Genomic DNA, 22350 nt, shown 5'->3' with positions numbered 1-22350 from the left:
ATTTTTGCATGGTTATAAAACCGGTTCTAATTCTTGACGCTTGTATATTGCATTCGCTAAACTAGATGACTGTCATTTGGACTGTCCCAGAATATATTTGAAGTCGACTGATTTTTAGGATGGCTGTACATGTATATATGTATTGCATATGGAGATTAGAGTGGGCTAGGCTGCATATACATGTGCGTAAGCATTGTATATGGAAATTAGAGTAGGCTAGGCTGAGTAACCATTTGAAACAGATTTTGATAAAGAAGTTTCCTAAAAGGACTTACTTCAGAAGTTGAAAAGATTTCTGTGTCTTTAGCTCTAGCAAACAAAAGTATTTAACAAGTAGAAATAAACTTTATTTATCATAAATAACATTTTTTTTTTTCGAGGCAGGGTTTCTCTGTGGCTTTGGAGCCTGTCCTGGAACTAGCTCTGTAGACCAGGCTGGTCTCGAACTCACAGAGATCCGCCTGCCTCTGCCTCCCGAGTGCTGGGATTAAAGGCGTGCGCCACCACCGCCCGGCCCATAAATAACATTTGTAGACAAGTTAAAACCACTTTTCAGAGGTGAAACAGGCATTTGGGTTTGGGCACTGAATCAGAAGCTAAGGGCTTCTGATCACAATCAGACTGTGGCTCAGGTGAAAGAGCATCGGGACGTTTGTGTCCAACTGTTTTATTCTTAGCTCTGTGATCCTTGCCTACGCCTCAAAAAGCAAAGGGGCCTTCGGGGAAAATTTGTTAGGTGTTCAAAGCGAAAGAACAACAGCAAGCCGACTATGATGCACACGCCGTTCCCATGGTTGAGTTTTACACTAGGGAAAAAGAGTTTCTCTAAGATGTTCTTGCTGCTTCTAAAGTTCTGAGGGCCAAAGGTAAGAATCCGAAGAACAGGGCAGGCCAAAGAAGAAACATTAGCATCCATGAACTTGATGCCAGGTCAGGAAGACACTCCTGCTCCAGCTTGGGGTGGATCAGGGTCCGCAGTACTGCGGGTCTTCACGGAACTGACATGATACGAGTTCTTATCAATCGGCAAACGCAGCAGATGCCTGCCTCGTGTGAGGTGTGGAACTAGGTTCATAGGGATGAAAGGGGAGATGCCATTCTTGCCATCGGTTAGGAGTTCTCACTAATTAACTTTGGGTCGGAAACTTTTGAACACTAGACGGTCAACAGATCACCTAAAGTATCCCACTGTGAGCGCAGAGTTCTGGACTCAGGATAGACCCAGATTTGAATCCAGCTCTGTGACCCACTAGTGGTATTGGAACTTGACAAGCTGCCTTATTAGTAACTTGTTTCCTTATTTGTAAACATGACAGTATTTGTCCCTATGAGGAGTGTAGAGCTGTAAGAATTAAGGGAGCTTCAGCAGCTTGAGACTTCACCACACAATCTGAGCCTGAGAAGGGCCAGGCATCCAGATAAAAGGCCCGGGTGACTCATTTTTTTCAACTACTATCTTCCCCTGCCTTTCAGGCCTGAACTCAGCAATGACACCCCCCTCCCCCCCCATCTAAGAACTTTTTGTTCTTCCTTACAAAGGATTGGAACTACTCCAGAGGGTAGCACCCAGAGCAGGACACATCCACAAGCATGAAAAAGGTATTGCTTACAAGAAGGGAGTCACAGCGTTTGCACCGTTCCCAACAGTGGACGTAAAAACAAGCCCCTTGAACAATGCTCCCAAGTGCTGGTGGGACAACCTGGCTAGGTTATTTAGATGTTCAGATTAACCATCCTGCCTACAAAGGGAAGGGTGGAGACAAAGGGGAAAGAGGGAAGGAAGAAGGGTAGAAAAAACGCAGGCAGAGAAGGAAGTAGAAAAAAAAGCGGGTGGCAATGAAGAAACATAGTTGAGACAAGGTTTCTCTGTAGCTTTGGAGCCTGTCCTGGAACTAGCTCTTGTAGACCAGGCTGGCCTTGAACTCACAGAGATTCGCTTTTCTCTGCCTCCCGAATCCTGGGATCAAAGGCGTGTGCCACCACCGCCCAGCGAGAAATCAAGTTTTTACAGCTGGACTTTAGCAAACCATCTACGTACCCTTTTTTGAGTTAGGTTTTTTGGTCAATGATTAGAAAATGATAAAATTCGTGGAAATTTTCCGAAAAACCTGCAATGCTTAAAGACTAAGAAACTAGGCAACAAAGAGGTTTGTGTCAACAGTAGCTGTATTTAATTATTTTGCGGAGATATTAGTCTACCTCTTCTGGCCAAAGCTAGTCTCCTTCCTCTCACCGGTCACAGCAACTGTCTGTTGATGCCCCTTGGTAATTAGCGTGGCATTACTCTCCTGTACCATCTGTATCGTTTTCTCCAAGTATTCAGGCACTTATCTATATATTTTTGGACTATAATCTTTTTCAGCTGCCCCTTTCTTCAAGTATTTACGACTCTTACTGCTAATTATTCAACAGTTGTAACACAGTAACACGCAAGTTAATTGGATTCAGGAACTTTATTAAACTCTTCGAGTCGTCACAGTAACCAGTATTTTTGGCAAAAGATTTCAAGAGGAACCTTTAAGAACTCGCGTTTTCCTCTTTGAGATCAGAGAATTCCCTCCCATCCACTAAATAACTAGGGAAGTTTGGATGACAGGTGCAAGTCCGCTTGTTGCGCCCAGCAGTCTCAAACCATAAATCCTCAAGGCTACCACTAGCATCCTCCCGGTGAAACCGAGGGTGCCTAACTTTGGGGCGCTGTTTTAGTCGGAAGGAGGGGGGGGGCTGTCCGATTTTTTTTTTTCCTCCGGGCGCGAGACGCAGCAGGGCTGTGTGCCTCTCGGCGTGGGCAGCCGCAACGGACTTTTCGTATCTTCCCCGGGATGCGCAACCCCGGGGCGCGAATCCGGCCGCAGGCGCCCCGGAGACCCGAGCTCTCGAAGCGCAGGCTCGAGTGGCCGCCGGTGGCCCCGGGTGGCCCGGCCCCCTTACCCCCTGGGGCGGGCGGTCCTGAGCGCCGCGCCTTCCCGAGGGAGCCCTGCGCGCCGGACGACTCGGCGGCCGAGGCAGAGGCGCCTGCTCCGGCGCCCGGGCGAGCGCACCTGGCACCTGCCGCCCCGCCTGCGCGCCGAGCGGCCGGGCACCCGGCTTCGGCTCCCTGTCGCCCGCTGGCCGGCCGGCCGGGCGCGCCTAGCCGAGCCGAGCCGAGCCGCGCCGCGCCGCGGAGAGAGTGGGTGGGCAGGCAGGGGAGGGAAAGGGAGAGGAAGGAGGGAGGGAGGGAGGGAGAGGGCGACGCGCGTCCCCGCGGCGGGGGCGCGCTCTCGCGCGGGCTGCCGGGATCGCTCGCCGCCGCTGTGGTAATGTCCGCCATGTTGGCCATGGCGCAGGGAGCGGATCGGGCGGGCGAGCGGCGGATCTAGAGTGTGGAAGCGGCCGCGGGCGGCGGGGGGCTGTTCTGGGGCGGGGTGGGCGCCCATGCTGGGGCCGGGGGCAGTGCGGAGGAGGAGGAGGAGCGGGCCGGCCGCGCTGCACTGAGGAAGGAGGTGGAGGAGGCGGCGGGAGTGCTCCCCCCCCTCCCCGCCCGCCCCGCCGCCGCCGCCCGGGCTGTTCCTGTAAGGCGGGGAGACAATGAGTAAACTCTCCTTCCGAGCGCGGGCGCTGGACGCCGCCAAACCGCTGCCCATCTACCGCGGCAAGGACATGCCTGATCTCAACGACTGCGTCTCCATCAACCGGGCCGTGCCCCAGATGCCCACCGGGATGGAGAAGGAGGAGGAATCGGTAGGGACTCGAGTGTTTATTACCCCCCCCTTCCCTCCTCCCCCCTCCCCTTTGTCAGCCGGGCCTCGCCATTCACAGAGCGCTCTACGCTCGCTGGAGGGCGCCGCTGCCGCTGCGCGCTCGGGACCCTACGCCGGCGGAGTAGCGTAAACCTGTCGGCCGGCGCAGCGCCCGCCCGCGGCCGCCATGTTGTTGCGTCCCAGTGTTGTGATTAGCTCTCGGCGGCGCTTACGCTGCCGTAAGGGGGCTCTGCCGTAAGCAGCGGCCGGGAATGGCGCAGGGCTCCGCCGGGCCGCACTTGGCGTACGGCCTCTGTTTACCTTGTAGACCGGTCCCCGGCGCGGGTTTAATTGATGGCGAGGTGGAGGGGGAGTCGTTTAGCTAGGAGATCTTTTCGTTACATTTTAAAAATTTTTGTGTGCATTCGAGTGCTTTTAAAATGGCTTAGGAAAAGTAAAGCCTTTTCCAGACAAACAGCCTTGGTGCTAGCAGGGGGACGGTCCGTGCTGGCAAGATGACGGTCTGCGCTGCCCGCTGGAGGAGATGCGGCGGGACGAAGCGGTGCAACCCTGCTCCGGAGCAGGGACTCCCGAGCGGGACTCTGCGTTAGCGAGCCCGCTGCTGCACCGCGCGCGGGCTTTGCCTGCCGGGCTGGCCCTGCTCGGTTGCACGGCATTAGGACGGAGCCCGAGCGCTAGAAACCAGCCTCCGGGCCCGCGCTTCTCGGTGCAGCATCCGGGGAGGTAGCTAGCATGCGAGATGGCCATTTCCAAGTTGAAAGACTCAGCGCGTCCACATTGACAGTTGCATTTTTCACCGGATGCTTTTTTTTTTTTTTTTTTTTGGCAAAAATGCTGTTTCCCTCTTCCCAGGGGTTAAATTTTACCTAAGAATGACTTTCCTCTGGTTTGACAGTGTTTACGACTCTGGAGTGTTGTTACTTGCGTGCGAAGTTCATAGTAACTGCACCCTGAAGAATTTCTTCAATGAACCTTCAGTCCCGCCTTATTGTCAACCTCGGGTGTGTGTGGATTGGTTCCCTTGCTTCTGTGACTGTCAAAAGAAAGCTGGAGGTTTCTGTGATTGGTTTTCTCTTTTGACTATTAATAGTGCAGGAAATGCATTAAAGTCTTTGATTGGCTGCTCGAATTCTGACCTCACTGTGTTGGTGCTTTGAGTTAATCACATTTCTCTTTGGTGTTTGCTTACCTGACTTAACGTTTTCAATAAAAGATAAAAAAAAAGCCTCTTTTTAAACCTCCAATTTTTTTTTAAAGGGCAAGTTTTTATACCTAAGATTTAGAGCTTAGTCGTGTTTGGCAAATTTACTTAGGTAGTCATTGACTCAGTTTTGAGCTACCTTCTGGCAGTGTCTTGCTATGGTAATTTAGAAGTTGCTTGCTTTTGGTAGCATTTACTGTCGGTGCTGGCCACATATTTCTCGTAACCATTTCTTTTGACATGTGAGTGTCTTTCCATTGTTTTCTTCTCCTCCTTATGTTGTCTTTTGTCTAAGGCTTGCCAATTGTCGACCTGAGTCTTCATCCCAGTAGTGCTCCTCATGGTGCTTGGTCTAAAGCTCTGTAATTTATTTTTACTCCAAACCTGAAAATCAGGTTATCAGTTATTCTGTTTCTTCATGAATGTTGTATAGTGGTAGCTATTGTTTTTTTAAATCATTGCTTGTCGAATATTTAGATCTCAGATTCTGTGCTAAGAATTCTAGGTATTTTAATATAAACATTTTTTAAACATCTATTTTCCTGAGCTGTAAGTTGGGAAAGATGCAGCAGTTTACAATAAAGATTTAATGAGGTTTCACAAATGTATACATGCAAGAGTAAGAAACATTTCCAACTTCAGAAAGTGTTCTTGTCTCTGTAGCTAATCCCGGGACTATAATTCCAGGAAACTATCAACTTGCTTTACTGTAGATTGGCGCTGCATTTTGAAGTTTTGTATAAATGGAGGATGCCTATATGTGTATGGCTTCTTTTGACCAGCATGATGCTATTAATAATCCGCTCTCTTGTTCCATACATCATGTATTCCTTTTTATTGCTGAATAATTACAAATAATATATAATCCATATGTACTTGTTACTAGACATTTGAGTTTTTTCCTGGTTTATGATTATTTCTTAGTCCTAGTAATGACAGCCTTGTGAGTTGCTGCAGTTTTCTTTTTATAGATAACCTTTTAGGTTATCTATAAAGGCTAGATAGTAATGGTCATCAAATCCTTGCCTTTGATGACGCAAAACCCCATTGTCAGAATCCCCATTCTTTCATACTTAGGATTCTTATAGATCCCAGAATTATCTATACTATTATATTTATTAGATCCCGAGTTATCTATACTATTATATATATTTATTAGCTTTCAGAATTATCTATACTAGTATACTTATTAGAATTTTTGTAAATAATATATTTTAAAATTCTGAGAACTTTCAGAACTGATACTGACTTGCTCAGACTATTAAGTTATTAAGTTGGGTTTTCTCATCACTTAACTCTGTCTGGCTTGGCTGCTTTATTTTCTTTTGCAGGGCTTGGGATAGAACCATGGGCTCTGGACTCTTCCATTGAGCAGTTTCCTCTGCTCTGCTTTGCTCTTTGTTGTTCAGATTCTCTTTTTTTACTAGTAGTTACTTGAGTTTGCTTCTTATTGACACCATTATATCAGACACCTTGTTTCCTTAAGTGTATAAGAAATGTGTGGGAAACAATCCTCGTTTATTATTTAGATTTTTCTCTTGTTAGAATATGACTCTTTTTTTGATTTTCGAGACAGGGTTTCTCTGTAGCTTCTGGTTCCTGTCCTGGAACTAGCTCTTGTAGACCAGGCTGGCCTCGAACTCACAGAGATCCGCCTGCCTCTGCCTCCCGAGTGCTGGGATTAAAGGCGTGCGCCACCACCGCCCGGCTAGAATATAACTTTTGTAATATTCTGCCGATTTTGTTCATTAATATATTCCAAGTGCCTAGAACTGTGCCTAGCACATAATGTATATGCTTGGTAAATGTTTGTTGGATACTCTTTTCAATATTGAGACCTGTTTTTCTGTGGACATTTACTCTTGTACTTATTCATATACATTTTCTGCCTCTGTGTGCATGTATATAGAAAATTCAACAAAAACTAGGAGGTTGTAGAAGCCTTCTTTTGTTGCTTTACTTTGATGTTGCACACAACCAAATATGATTTCATTTTTCCTATTAATTTTGAGGCCATTTTGCTACTCAGTTTTTAAAAATTAATTTGTTTATTGTACATTGTTGTTTTGCCTGTGTAAGGGTGTCAGGTCCCCTGGAAGTGGAATTACAGACAGTTGTGAGCTGCCATGTGGGTGCTGGGAATTGAACCCGGGTCCTCTGGAGGAACAGTCAATGTTCTTAACAGCTGAGCCATCTCTCCAGCCCCCCTCAGTTGTTTTTTTTGAACACATAGGTGTGACCGAAGTATTATTTTTTTTGTTCTGTGTTAAATAACTATGTTATAATTATAAGCAGGTTTCTGTGAAAGAGATCTTTATATGCCCAAGCAAAAGTCTACATGAATCATGATTCAATATTCATTCACATACATATACATACGTACATGCATGTACAGTGTTTTTAAGACAAGAAGAGTCTTGGTTTGTGGCCATCTTGGCCTCAGACTCACTGTCCTCCTGCATCCTCTTCCCATGAATTTATAGCAGTGTCCTCTGCACCTTTTAGCTTATTTTCAAAGAAAAAGAACACAACTCATTTAAAGTTGTAATTTTCCCCATTATTTCTTGATTTTTATCATTTGTCTTTTAAGTGATATTCCAGTGTAAGAAATATATTGAGTCTTAATATCTCTTCAGAATTAACTCAGGCACTGATATTTTTTATGATTTATAATAGAATGTAAAGTACAGTTTTATAAGTTGATATTGTAAAAAACATGAAGTATTTTTTTCAACAAAAGTGTTATATGCCAAGTATTACCTAAATAAGACATTGGGATGTTAGTTATTGAAACATTGGACATCCAAGTTTTATATATATAAGCCAGTGTGCTGAAATATTCTTTGTTCTTCAAAAAAATACATATCTTTATTTCATAGAATTAAAATTAGTCATTTGAAGTAAAAATCATTACAGTATTGGGAAAGTTAGCAAAAACTAGGGGGTCAGGTTAACATGGCAGAAATCAGGGCATGTCAGAAAAAGTTAAATGCCGCTACAGTTGTGAGGCATGAGTGAAACTTCCTGATGTATAGAGCAGGCTACATGCAGAAAGAGAATTTGTTTTCTTTTAAAAAATATATTTGTGTGACTAGTGCATACATGCCAGGGTGTTCCTGTGAGCGTGGAGACAGCTTTGTTACATCATTCTCTTCCCACATTCATGTGGGATCTGGGGATCAAACTCAGGGCACCAGGCTTGTGTAGCAAGTGTCTTTACTCAGTGTGCCATCTTGCTTACCCCCCCTCCCCCACTTGAGCTTTCAAGCTTGGCTGTACAATATATGTTGGTGCAAATACTTGAACATGAGGTATTTAAAGAAAGGTCTGTGGCTATTACACAGACAAAAGGAAGGCCCCTCCAGAGCCACTCGGGCCTGTGCAGCCCTCACTTTCCTCTCGCTGATCCATAATTTAGGAGAGGGCAGTGCTGTTTCTAATTTTATTATTCTTTTAACTTTTTCTTATTTTTGGATATATAGACATCTTTTATTTATTTTCTAACTCATCCTATCTGAATGCTTCCTCTCCTCAGTGATGTTTAAAGTATCGTAGAAATTCAGTAAATATTTGGTAAGTGATTGATGTAAATTGAGCAAAGCATGGGACTACACCAGATTCTAGGTGGCTTTGTGTGTTAGGCCCAGGAGCTGATAGAGTAGTCTGGAAGGGATTTTTCTGATGTGGTTCTGGAGTCAACTTTTCTAGTTCTGGTCATTACGTGGCTTTTAATGAGGGAAGTTGCCTACCTTGTCTGAGTCTCAGATTGCTCATCTTATGTAACCCCGCAAATGTGTTAACACATGTATTGAATGTGTGCCAGGTCTTTGTTAAGTTCAGTTAACTTCACTTTGTTAAGTTCAGGGTTTAGAGCTCATTATAGCACTAGGATATATATGTGCAAATGTCTTATTTCCAGAGGGCAGAAATAGCACTTTAGAAATTAAATGACTGTCCAACACCAACTCTCTAAGTTAAAATGCATTAGTGTCAAAGGCTGAGGTCTTATGTCTGACTTAGGTACTCGAACCTCACCTTTGCATTGCTTCATCTCTTAAATTAGTATTTAAAACGGTATTATTGAAGACACTAAATTGCTTTTGTACATACATTCCTTAAAAATGTTAAGGAGTGCTTGATCTGTGGTGTGAGTTTAAATATTTGTTTCTGGTCTCTTAAAATGAGGCCCTATATTAACATTTACAATTGATTTTGTTGGTTTTAGGTAGCAGAAAACAAAGCTGACTACTTTAATTAATTGTCCAGGAGACTCCAAGAAATGGTTGAGTAGTCAAGGCCAGCACGGTTGTGCTAGTCCTTTTAGCAGCAAGTGACATTGATATCACTGATAACCAATTATCTCTGAGAAGCTCCTTGGTTAAGTGTACCTGTTCCCTGTTCAGGCTATCTAGCTTTGCCTTCTTGGACATGCTACTGTTTATAAGAGTCTATCAGTTTGTTGGAGGATGAATTGCAGTGTGTTTAGAAAAGTTAACAGTGGCATGAGGTGAGCATTCACTAAATATCAGGAATTACTATCTTTTAATTTAAATTTAAAAATTAACTGCAGTTATTTAGTCTGTGGCGCGCGTGTGCACACACACACACACATACACACACACACACACACACACACACACACACACACACACACACACACACATCTTTAGGCTTAGCAGCAAGCACCTTTACCCTCTTAGCCATTTCACCAGCCCTCCTGTTTTCATCATTGCTAATTTTCTCTCAGTTTAAATATTCAGATTCTTCGAATATTGAATGTGTTACCTATCTGGCTTATATGAGATTGCCGTCTCTAAGCCTGGTAGTTACAGAGGTGGTCTATTCCTAGATAGGAGGTCTACCAAACAGCTACTACTGATGATATGGAACACTTAGGGAGCTTAATTTTTTAAATGTTTGTTTGTTTGTTTAGAGACAGGGTTTCTAAGTGTAGCTTTGACTGTTCTGGAACTCTCTGTAGGCCAGGTTGGTCTTCAACTCACAGATTCTGCCTCCACCTGGGATTAAAGGCACATGCCACCTCTTTCAGGCTTATTATTTTAAATCCATGGTTTGGCACATAGTGAATTCATGTACTTAGTTTTTACAAGCCATAAATTTGAAAGAGGTTATAATGAGAGTAGACTAGAAGAAATCTCCAAAATTTATTTAAAGAAAGCCAATCCTTCATACTTTGCAGAACTGTAAGGTATGAGTTTCTGGGATTCAAAGAAGTTACGGAGCCTTCTTGACCCTTAGTGTCCTTATTTCTGAAATTGAATTAGACTAAGCTTTAGATGGCTTTTAGCTGTAAAATTAACTTGCATTGTGAGTTTCCATTTTGTCTAACAGTCTAGACATAACTAGATGAAGAGAACTAACAAATATAATACTGGGGATTAGGAATACCCCTTTAGAAGATTGAACTCTGCAGTTCTTGAGGCCATTGTTTTAAATGAGAATTATGTTTATTCACTATCTGATATTTTCTTATAAAGGGATAGAGAAGTCTACTCTGTATTTCAGATATTTCCTTAGCTTTAGTTTTCTTGCATGATCTTTACTGCTGTTACTCATTGCTATTAACTGTTTTTGTCAGCTTTCTCGTGTCTTGGGTTTGAGTGTAAAATTGTATGAGGGGAGAGAATAAATATACATTTTCCCAATTAGACTAATTGGCATAAGAAAGTTATTATGTTTGTTTTATTAACTACCTTACACAAGCTTGGTATCCAGCAGGAACTTCTGTCACAGCTACTTTATATGATGGAGGACTTTTAATATAGGCATTGCCATGGTCATAGCTACTTGGTTGAATTTGATTGTATGATTGAACATACATCCCTGCATCTTCATTTTAAGTAGAGTGGAAGTGGAAAGATGGTAAAAAATGATAGGACCAGTAGAGGAGGAAGAGCTGATAGGAATAAGTCACGAGGGAGGCTAGTACAGATGGCAGAAGGTTTCTTACAATTTTGGCTTAAAGTTAGTCTTTGATTATTTGCCTTGCCTGTACTATATAAATAGAAGACAACTGTACTATATAAATGGAACAGGACTGTTCTTTGTGGAGTTAATATTGTGAAAGTAAATGGTGATCACTTCCAGGTTTCCCTCAGCAGCATTTTCTTTAGCCATCTACTCTTAGGCTCCTTTTTCCCATAAACTAATATTGTGTTGAAATCAGAAGACTGTAGAGTGAAAATCAGTCTGTCATTTTTATTTGACCCTCCTTGGGCGAAGGGTGTAAGACTTTGGTTGAACTACAAAGGTAGTTAATAGTACTATAAATATGACAAAATAACCTTGGCCTTTGCCTCTTCTCATGGACAAAATTAAGTGATAACTTTTAAAGGGTCGTTTTTGTTAAGATTTATTTTTATTTAATGCGTATGAGTGTTTTTGTTCGAGTGTATGTAAGTAAACTGGTACATATCTAGTGACCCCAGAGACCCGAAGAATGTCCGATCCTTTGGACCAGGAGTTACAGGTGGTCATGAGTTGCCATGTGGTGCTGGACTAAACCCCAGTCATTTGCAAGAATAGCAAGTGCTCTTCACCACTGAGCTGTCTCGCCAGCCTCTCAGAGGATAGTTTTAAATTTTAAGAGTTTATTTTTTAGCAAGACTTAAATCTGCCTTATACGCTGTTTGATTATAATAAAGTAGGAAGGAATGGGAAGAATAAAATATAAAGTATTCCCAAACACATTCTTTCCTATAGTTTCTCCCAGTTTCTCTTTCACCTGCCGATTGAAAAACTATTTTTGTTTTTAAAAACTTTAGTTTTTAAAGCACTAGCAAATTAATAATGTATATTTTTCTCTTTCCTTCTCTGTTTTATGACAGTAATTGTTAAATTGACTTAAAAATTAAAAGTTTTGAAATTACTGGCTAAGAGAACTAATTTTTTAGCTACTTCTAAAGCAGTAATTGGGCTCTAAATTAATAGTTGAGTATTTGTATTTGTTTTTCAGGTTTTTTTTTAATTTTAAAGATGGGATAAGTATATAGTCATGAGAGAAAGTAGATTTGTGTGAGGACAGCCTCTCCAGTGGTTGGTAGACACAAGAAGAGTGGCTGGAGAAGACAGTCTGGTATACTAGTGAGCTCCAGTGTTAGCATATTTAGAAAACTGGAAAACAAGGTTACTGATGAGGGGAGCTATGCTACATATTTATTCTTGTAATATTTTTCAGCTGGAAGATTATTAGCAGTTCAGTCTGTAGTGACTATTGCAGGCAAAATGAGAAGTTTTTACATCTACCCACTGCTCATTAATTTCTGGTCGCATTCCAGTTTGGATAATTAAGAAACGATTTCTCTCTAGTTTTCAAATGGAAGCTGTTACACTTGATGTGAGAACCTTTATCTTGGGATTCTCAGCTTTTTTTGTGTGATGAATTCTTTTGGCAGTCTGATGAAACTTCTTAGAATGATACCTTAAATATACAAAATCATAGGAAAGTTATATTGGAAAAATTGAAATAATATTAACATTAAAGCAGGATGCAGAGTTGGATCTGGTTATGTTAAATTTGAGTAGTGAAGGGTATAAACAGTATTTTGACAAGTAGCATTGTAATATGACATAAAAAGACTTATACTGCTTCTTACTGTCAATCACATTAGTAAAACCAAAAGAAATGTTAAATTTGCTTGAGGTTAGGGCAATTAAAAGATTATTATTTTCTCATCCATTCTGAGGGCCCTTCAGTTATTTTCTGTGACTTTTTTGGCGATCTATGATTCCCAAGGAAAAGAAATTTATGAAGGATGACATAAGAAACTTTGTTGCTTGCCTGTCATATAGGAGACGCATTGATTTCCCGTCCTTTACCATACAGCACAGTGGCTGATTTCCTAGACGGAGAATGAGGTTGTTCACATGCAGTACCTGGTAGGTAGGAACTAGCTTAGCAGGACTTGTCAGGGCTTCTGTAGCACCCCAAGCTAGTGTAAATGGATTGTTCAGCAATTCTCAAATGTTTCCATGTGTCAGATTCTTTGGAAGGTTTATTAAAACAGATTTTGGGGGTTGTATTCTCCAGTGTCTCAATCAATAGGTCTAATATGTAGCTTAAGAATTTTCATTTTTAAGACTTTCCCAAGTGTACTAGTTTTTTTTTTTATTCCTGGTGTGACAAAATAATTTACAAAAACAACTTATGAAGGGTAGGGTTTATATTTGATTCATGATTTAAGGAGAGCTGCATTGCACTGTGATGGCAAAGGCAGTGCACAGCAGGAGTGTGGGGTGGTTGGTTGGTCACATTGTGACTGACCAGCCAGGAAGCACAGAAGAATGCTGGAGGTATGTTTTTTTCAGTTCACTCACTTAAACCTTTCTGAAAACTCTAGGCGAAGTCATTCTGGGACTTAGGTCACATTCAAGAGCAGTATATGCTAACTATTGGGCTGTCTCTCCAGCCTCTAAATATTTAATTTTCTAATTGCAGGGTTTCTTTATCAGTGTTTGATGGTTCTTACTGGAGAGATGTATTTCTTTCATTAAATATATTTAGTCCTAGGCATTTGTTTTGTGGTCCCCCCACCCCTTTTTTTTGGTAGTTGTTGTAAATGGTATTTGTTTTGTCATTTTGCTACTGGAGATACTTATGGTGTATTGCTCTGCTATTGATTTTATTTTGTTGATTTTGCATTCTGCAATTTTGATGCATTCTAGTGTTTTGGTGTTGTTGGGGCTTCTTGTGTATAAGATCATATCATCTGTAGAGTGACCGTTTAGATGCTCTTCTTTTTCTTGATTACTTTGACGTCTAGCATTGTGTTGAGTAAAAGCAGTGAAAGTGGCACATTTGTCTTGTTACAGATCTTGGTGTGAAAGCTTTAAACATGTCCTCATTCCTTTAGTGATAGGGGTTGGCTTAGTGTAGGCTGCCATTAAATATTGCCGTCTGTTTCTTCTGATCCTAATTTATTTAGCACCTGTCTATGAAGGTTTGAATTTTCTTAAGTGCCTTTTTTGCATCTGTTGAGCTGATCATATGGATTTATAACCTTCAGTTTGTTTATGGTAGATTGTCACTTTTATTAACTTGCACACCATGAACTACAGGTGTGGAGTTTTCCACATGTGGTATCCTTTTGGGTTTCCAGATTAGATTCATGAATCCTTACCCATTTTTCCATCATAACAATATTGTATATGTGTAAAGATGTCCAGAATATACCAGAAAAGTATGGGGGGTAAAAACAAAACCCGTAGATCTCAGCCACCTTGAGAAGTCCATGATTGGATTTTGGGGGTGAATGTACTGCTATCTTTGCCTTTTTCTGTATAGGTATCCCTTTAATAAGAGAGAGGGGAACAGATGCTTGTTTTGTTTTGCTTTTTAACTTGTTTCTGTTAGATTGAAAATCTGAGAAAAGAATCTCTTTAAGTCTGTGACGTCTTGTCATGTTGGGTTAGTCTAGTCACTGATGCCTATGACGCGGGTGGTGCAGAAACAATCCAGTATTGTTTTTGGATCATTGCTCTTAACTTGCGCTTGGGATGAATAGTGGTTCTCAAAAGTATTGACATGCAGTCAGTAAGTTTAGTTCTGAATAAAAAAAATGTTTCTGGGGCTGGAGAGATGACTGCTCTTTCAGAGGACCTGGGTTCTATTCCCAGCACCTACATGGTGCCTCATAACTGTCTGTAACCTCAGTTTCAGGGGTCTTGATACCCTCACAAGGACATACAACAGGCAAAATACTATGCTCATTTAAAAAAAATATTCTAGTTAATATAATTAAAGTTAAAGGTCCCTCTCTATGATTATTAATTACCTTAAACTTTATTATAGAATTTCCATGGTTTCTAGTATGTGCTATTTTGTTTGTTTGTACTGGGATCAAATCCAGTTCTTTGCTTGTGCTAGACGTAGTGCTCTTCACTGAGTCACATCCTAAGCCCCTAAACTTTCCAATATCCACCCTGCCCAATCCAGATGGATATTCAGTTGTTTAAAGAAAAAACAAAGTCATTCGTCTGAAGTTTCTTAGGTGTTGGGGCCTTTGAGTTTCTTGAGATAGGATTCTTGTGTTGCTCTTCTATCATATCCAAGCTGATATGTGAGCCTGGAGTGTAGGTTATAGGTGTATGCCAGCACACCCCTTTTACGCCTAACATAACTTTCTCTTTGCTGATTTATTGAGCAGAATGTTTACTGCTTTCATTGTTGTTTATAATTTCATCATTCCATTCCATTATTTTTTTACCTCTTATAGGACTTTTCATCATTGCCTCTCACCGCTCTGAAAAAAGAGATTTCCTAAGTACCTTACCATTGCATAGTTTTCCATGTGAATTTTATAATTATTTTGCCAGAATCCAGACAATAGCGTTTATATTTGTCTTAGTTAGGATTTTTATTGCTATGAAGAGACACCATGACTGCAACAACTCTTATAAAGGAAAACATTTAACTAGGTAGCTTACCATTTTCAGGGGCTTAAGTCCTTTATCATCATGGCAGGAAGCAAGGTAGCATTCAGGCAGACATGGTGCTCTTACATCTTGATCTAAAAGCAATGGTCTGTCTCATTGGAAGTGGCTTGAGCATATATGAGACCTCAAAGCCCGCCTCCATAGTGACACACTTCCTTCAATAAGACGGCACCTATTCCAGCAATACCATGTCTGGAGGCCATTTTCTTTCAGACCACCACAGTGTTTTTGTTAGGACTCTACGTACAATGATAAATCAACTTACAGAGAATTGACTTTTTATCCAAGAACATAGATTGTTTCTTTATGAAGCCTGCTTATCTTTGAGGAATGTTCTTCCAGATTTTTTTTTATGTTTTCATTGACTTATTTGAAGGAGTTTTATGTGGTTTTTTTTGTAAATAGCATTTCAATATTCCTTCCCACTTGTCATTATATTTATGAATGTGATTGATTTCTTGTAAAAAAGTTTTGTATGTGTACTGTGAGTGCCTAAACGTATGTATGTGCACCCTGTGCATGCCTGATGCCCTTGGAAGCCAGAAGAGGGCATTCCCTGGAATGACAGTTATATAGACCATTGTGAGCTGCCTGATGAAGGTGTACTGAACTAACCCTAGGTTGTATGCAGGAGTAGCAAGTACTTTTAACCACCGAGCCATCTCTTTAGTCCATAGATTTCTATATGTTAATTTCAAATTCTATTTACTTTTTATTTTTTTGGTTTTTCGAGACAGGATTTCTCTGTGGCTTTGGAGCCTGTCCTGGAACTAGCTCTGTAGACCAGGCTGGTCTCGAAGTCACAGAGATTCGCCTACCTCTGCCTCCCGAGTAATTTCAAATTCTATAACATAACTAAATTACCTAATTGTACTAGGTTTTGCATTGATTCCCTTGGGTTTATTGAGTTAGATATCTGCTAATATACATCGTTTACCTCTGCTTCTCAAACACTAGGCCTCAGATTGTTTTTCCCTTTTTTTTTTTTAACAGAACTTGCCTCAAGTTTATTTGTAAAAACAGCATAAGGTCCTGAACATCTGCAAATACTGTGTAGGTGTTCACACCAGTCCATCTGTCTTCACATTGGCAGACTGCGACCTTTTTTATGGGGCCTTCACAGGGGCCTGGGCACCTTTGGGAGCCTGAGCTGCAGCTGAGGCCTCTGCCTTGGCTTGAACCTTGGGCTTTGTTTTTTTGGAGCCTACGACCCCTGGCCATGTCGCTTCTAATCGGCTTCCCAAGCTTGGGGTGAGCAATTAAAGCCAGACGGGTGAGTTCGCAGGCCCTTGGGCTTCACCACCTGGGGCTTCACCAGGGCCTTGATGGCCTCCGCACATGGGCTCATGGCCTTTGCATTATTTGCCTGCATCTTCTTCAGGCCTTTCTTGTGCTTCTTGGCAAAGCGCATGTTCCTCAGGAACTTGGGGTCAACCCCCTTGAGAGATTCGTATCTTTGTGACCGGGGTTTCTTGATGCCGTTTCTGTGCCATTTCCGGGACTGGTTGTGTGTGGTGTGGTTCTTAGACTTGGCCATGGCTGGACGGTAATCGCGCCTGCGACCGGAAGAGAAAGAGAGTGTTTTTCCCTTTTTAATTCTGTTGGTAAATACGTCTAACTTCAGGTTGAAAAATTGTGGAGAATAATGAGCATTCTTATTTAATGTCTGTCTCTAAGCAAGTATGTACAACCCAGGGGCTGGGCATGCAGCCAAGGGTAACTTTGATTGTATTCAAAAATAACTGTAAATTTCTTTAAATTGGAATTTTTTTATTTTGTAATTCTATTGTGTGTTTTTTATTTTTCTTTTAATTTATTTTGTATGTGTGTCTGAGTGTATGTCACATATGTGTGGTGCCTGTGGAGGCCAGAAGAGGAAATTGATTCTCTAGGGCTAGAGTGACAGGTTGATGAGCACCTGCTGTGTGTACTGGGAGCACAGGAAGTGGTCTTAAGAGCTGAGCCATCCTCTCTAGTTCCTACTATGTAGTTCTTGAGGGTGAACTTTGAAAATAACAGTGTTGTGTTGTAATATCACCAGATTATATGCCCCGATAGTATTTCTCTGTTAAATAAGATGTAGATTATTCTTCATTGATTTATAGATGTGGAAAAGCAAATAGTTACTTTACGTATTAATAACAGAAAATACTACATGTTGTACATGTTATGTGGTACATAAAATGTAAAGTGTATATAAAGTCTTTTATATGTCTATTGTAAATGAGTGTAAATATCTTTAAATGCTTTTTGTTTCTGTAGATTTGCCACATGAGTTTTCCCTTCACTAATGATGAATATTGTGAGACTGCACTATCCTAGCCTTCTTGGAATGAAGTCTATTTGGCAATGAAGTGTTTACCCTTTTCAAAAATTAATTTAGTTTTATTATCGACAAAGGGTCTTAACAGAGCTTTCACATCTTCTTGACCAAATATGGTCACCTCAAAGCTTCTGTAATTCATTCTTCTAAATTACTGACAGATGCAATATGAGTGGCTAGTTCAGGTCATATATCTAGTTGATTCAGTTAACTGTGACTTTGGGCATGTGAGGTGATTGGCTGATGGCCATAATTTGTGGGAGAGAATGGGAGTTTAAAGAATGGGACAGAAGCCTGAAGAGATACCTACTACAATTTTATATTTGGTAGTACAAAATTTAAAGCTAAAGCTATTAATGCGAGTTTGACTATCCGGATTGTTGTTTCTCTTCCTGGTAACTGGTGTCAGACACCTGGATCACCGATGACTGGCTATTTTACCTCACAATACATGTGCTTTATGGTAACTTAGTTCTTCATTTCTAAATGACCTTCAGAGTCAACCACCTTCCTTCAACCCTTTAAAAGACCTCTTATATTCTTAGTTGAGGCATACTTTTGAATACTATGTGGTTTTCAAAGACTTAGCATATACCTATATTATATACAATAACCTATTTAAGCTGGAATTTAGTATTTGAATGATAAACTTATTTATACTTGAAATAGTATATATATGAAGTTATGTAATTGGATAGTGTTGGCATTTGTGTCCCTGTAAAACAATGCCACAGTCAGAATCATGAATATAAGTGTTCTCCCTTCTACCTTGAGTTGTAAATAAACAGTCTTCCTATCACTGGAGATTAATGGCACTTTCTAGAGTTTTATGTAAATGTAGCATATTTTTAACCCTCTTATGGGATTATTCAGCATTTTATTGTTTTTAAGGTCCATACGTATTATGACTTTCATCCTCAGGAGACAGGCAGGAGGATTACCACAAATTTGAAGTTACAGGCCTGGCAGTGATACATAGTGAGACACCGTTTCCAAAAAGCCTTCTCACTTCTGAAAGGAAGCTTTATTCTTTTTTTCTCTTGCTGAGTAGTACTCCATTTTATAGTTTTAGTACAGTAGGAACCTGTTAGGTGACATTTGACTGTTAAAAAATAAATTTGCTATGAGAATAATGACTTTTGGTAAATAAATGCCTTAAGCGAAATGGCTTCAGGTAATGGTAGCAAAAGTTTGAAGTGGCAAACTGTTTTCATAGTGTTTCTATCATAGTGATGCCTATTTGAGGTGTGTATATAGTTGAAAACCTTGTTATTCAAAAATTTGGATAGAGATTTGGTCCTACCTGGGAGAATGTTTAATATATTAAATATCAGGTCAAATCCTAAGGGTAGACAGTCAAAATGTGCACTTTATAATGTAATTTTATTATTGTTATGATTCCCTAGGTAGTTCAAATGCTTGTTAGGATTTAAGAATCTTTGATTGGAGAGCAGAACTTCTCACGTTTCTGTTTGTTTGTTGTTGTTTTTCTGCTAAAGAACACATAAAGGCTTTGACACATGTTTGGGGGTAGTTGTAAGATTGTAAAAAGTTGTAAAAAATTCTTTTAATTTAAAAAGTATGATATAATATTGGTAATGGAGAGTGTTGTGGCTAAGGTTAATTGTCAGTTTGACAGGATCTAGAATCACCTGGGAGGCTGGTTTCTGGGCATGTCCAGAACATTCCCAGAACATCTCAACATTTCCACCAACTAGAGAGGAAGTATTGAAACCTAAGCCTGTAGGGCCATTCTCATTCAAACCGCCACAGCTGGTGTGTCAGACTGTTTGCTAGCCATACCCTTTCCAGCTCTCTCCCACCCACTGTGCCTTAGTTACTGTTCTGTTGCTGTGAAGGTTCGTCATGACTAGGGTAGCTTACAACAGACAGCATTTAATTGGAAGTTGTTCTTAGTTTGGAGGATTAGTTCATATCCGTCATTGTTGGAAACATGGTGGCAGGCAAGGCACAAAGTTTACATCTGATCAATACGTTGCAGGAAGAGGGAGTGTGGAGAGAGACTGGGCCCCCAATGGGCTTTTGAAACCTCAAAGCCCAGTTCCAGTGACAACTTCTCTAGCAAGTCCGTACCTTTTCCAAACGGTCTACCAACTGGGAAATAAACATTCAAATATTCAAATATATGAGCCTATGGGGGACCAATCTTAATTCAAACCACTATACAGTAATGCAATTCTTAGTTAAAATTCTTTTTTTGTTTTGTTTTAAATTTTGGTTTTTCAAGACAAGGACTTACTATGTAGTTCTGGCTGTCCTGGAACTCACTTTGTAGACCAGGCTGACCTCAAACTCCCTGAGACCCGCCTCTGTTCTTTTTTATTTGTGTGTTGTAGTAGGTATGTCTGAGTGTGCCAGCAGCTGTGTGGAAGCTAGAGAAGGATGTCAGGTATCCTGTGCTACCACTTTCCACCTTATCTCCTCAGGATAGGGTGTCTTACTGAACACCCCACTCCCTTTGTTTTGGTTAGGTTGGCTTGGCCAGCCAGCAGGGATAATCCTCTTGTCTCCATCCTCTTTTGCCTTCCCAAGCACTGTGGTTATAGGCACACATGTCTACAACTGACTTCAAATTATTGTCTTCATGCTTGTTGAGCACCTGCCCACTAAGCCATCTCCCAGACCACAACTCTCTTGGCTGTTTTTAAATGTAGGTCTTGAAATACTGTATGGGATTATGTGTCTATTCTTAGTGTTAAAAGGATGGAAGATAATTTCAGAAATAAGTATAAAGCATTGCATAAATTAATCATCAAATAAGTCTTTTTTAAAACAAATGTCAGTAACTTGCCTGTTGGTTTGAATCTTTTGCTCATTTCTCTGTTGAGTAAATGATTAGACTAAATGACATGGATGTTGTTTGTGTTTCCTGTTGTTGGTGTTGAAGATTTTGTTCTTAACTAAAATTAGGAAATACACGATTCAAAACAAGGTTTCAGAAAGTTGGATACAGTAACAAAGGATATTTGTTACTTTATCAAGAGGAGCAAGTTAATGTTAAAGTAACATAATAGGTTTTTCAAATGTTGATCTATAAGTCAAATTGTTTAGAATGACATTTCCACACAGTGGGATTGCTTCCAGTTTTCCATCTATGTTTACAATGTAACACACTGCACTAAAGTCCCTTACTCCCACCTTGCCATCATACACCTCCCAGCTAATTACAATAAAAAGAGAAGCTGAGGATGATTCAGTTCTGAGTCACTTAAAATGTTATCAGCTGTTTTTCAAGAGAGAAAAATCTCTACCCTGTTCTTCAATCTAAAGGGAATTCATTGCAAATGAATACTTAGTTTTCTTGATAAACATCCTTAAATATACATTAACAAAAAGAACAAAGTTTAGTAATATAATTATTTCAAACTAAAACCTGTTTCCCTCCCTTCCTCCTCCTCCTCCTCCTCCTCCTCCTCCTCCTCCTCCTCCTCCTCCTCCTCCTCCTCCTCCTCCTCCTCCTCCTTTTTTTTTTTGAGACAGGGTTTCTTTGTGTAGCCCTGGCTGCTCTGAAATTCACTTTGTAGATTGGGCTAGTTTCAACTCAGAGCTCCACCTGCCTCTGCCTCCCAAGTGCTGGGATTAAAAGCCTGCATCACCACCGAGCACTTGTATGTTTCTTAAGGTGGCAATATTAATGAAATAAGTAAATGTTACTTTCAAAGACAGTGTATGGTTAAAAAAATTAGCCCCCAGATATTTTGAGGAACATTTTTATAAACATTAATTTTAATAATTTTATGGCTATACCTTTTGATATGTGGGATTTCCCTCTGTGTGTTGTGAATATCATTGGTTAATAAAGGAACTGCTTTGGGCCTATAGCAAAGCTATAGGGGAACAGAGCTGTGGGGTGGAACTAAAGGGAATGCTGGGAGAAAGGAGGCAGAGTCAAACAGAAGCCATGGAGCTGCCAGAGACAGGTGTGCTGAAACTTTGCTGGTAGGCCACGACCTCATGGTGAGACACAGATTAATGGAAATGAGTTAAATTAATATGTAAGAGTTAGCCAATAAGAAGCTAGAGCAAATGGGCCAAGCAGTGATTTAAATAATACAGTTTCTGTGTGATTATTTCAGAGCTAAGAGGCTGGGAACCAACAAGCAGCTCCTCACTACAGCCTTTGTCAAAATACAAATATGTTACTAGGAAATTAAGTAAAAGAGATAGAAAATACAAAAGCACATATTTTAAACATTTGGTTGCACCAAATTGCTACCAGATTGCTTTTAAAGTTTCCAAATGTTTATTTGGAAGTTTTGTGATTACAGAGGACCACATTCTATGAGCTCTTCTGCTTTAAGCAAGTGGTTCTTAAACTGGTGGTTCTCAGAGTGTCTTGCAATCCCTAGCATCATTATCTTGTGGGAACTTGTTAGAAGTGTGCAATGTCTAATTTCATCCCAGATGTCCTAAATCAAAGACTGAAGTTCATATTAGAGTTTGTTGAAACAATTCGTCAGATCATCCTAACGGTCACAAATGTTTGAGAGCCATGATTGGATTTTCTCCATTTCAAGATGCTGATCATCTATCTAGGATGTGCTTAGTCAGAACTGGAGATCACTCTTACTAAGTCTTAATTCTTTGAATGCCGATTTTGTAAATAGAAG

The 22350-nt window shown here is 40.7% G+C and overlaps 1 protein-coding gene across 2 annotated transcripts in view; it reads left to right on the top strand.

Annotated features, from left to right (window-relative positions):
• The first annotated feature begins 3416 nt into the window (after positions 1 to 3416).
• Epc2 (enhancer of polycomb 2) overlaps positions 3417 to 22350 on the top strand; it is an 86525-nt gene continuing 67591 nt past the window's right edge. For both annotated transcript variants that reach the window (XM_075985269.1, XM_075985268.1), the window contains exon 1: positions 3417 to 3720. In XM_075985269.1, coding sequence (XP_075841384.1) covers positions 3568 to 3720 — 153 coding nt within the window. In that variant the 5' untranslated portion in view covers positions 3417 to 3567. The remainder of the gene's footprint in view (positions 3721 to 22350) is intronic.

This window comes from Microtus pennsylvanicus, chromosome 9 (assembly GCF_037038515.1).
Source record: "Microtus pennsylvanicus isolate mMicPen1 chromosome 9, mMicPen1.hap1, whole genome shotgun sequence".
NCBI classification, from domain to species: domain Eukaryota; kingdom Metazoa; phylum Chordata; class Mammalia; order Rodentia; family Cricetidae; genus Microtus; species Microtus pennsylvanicus.
This window is presented reverse-complemented; position numbering and strand designations above follow the sequence as displayed.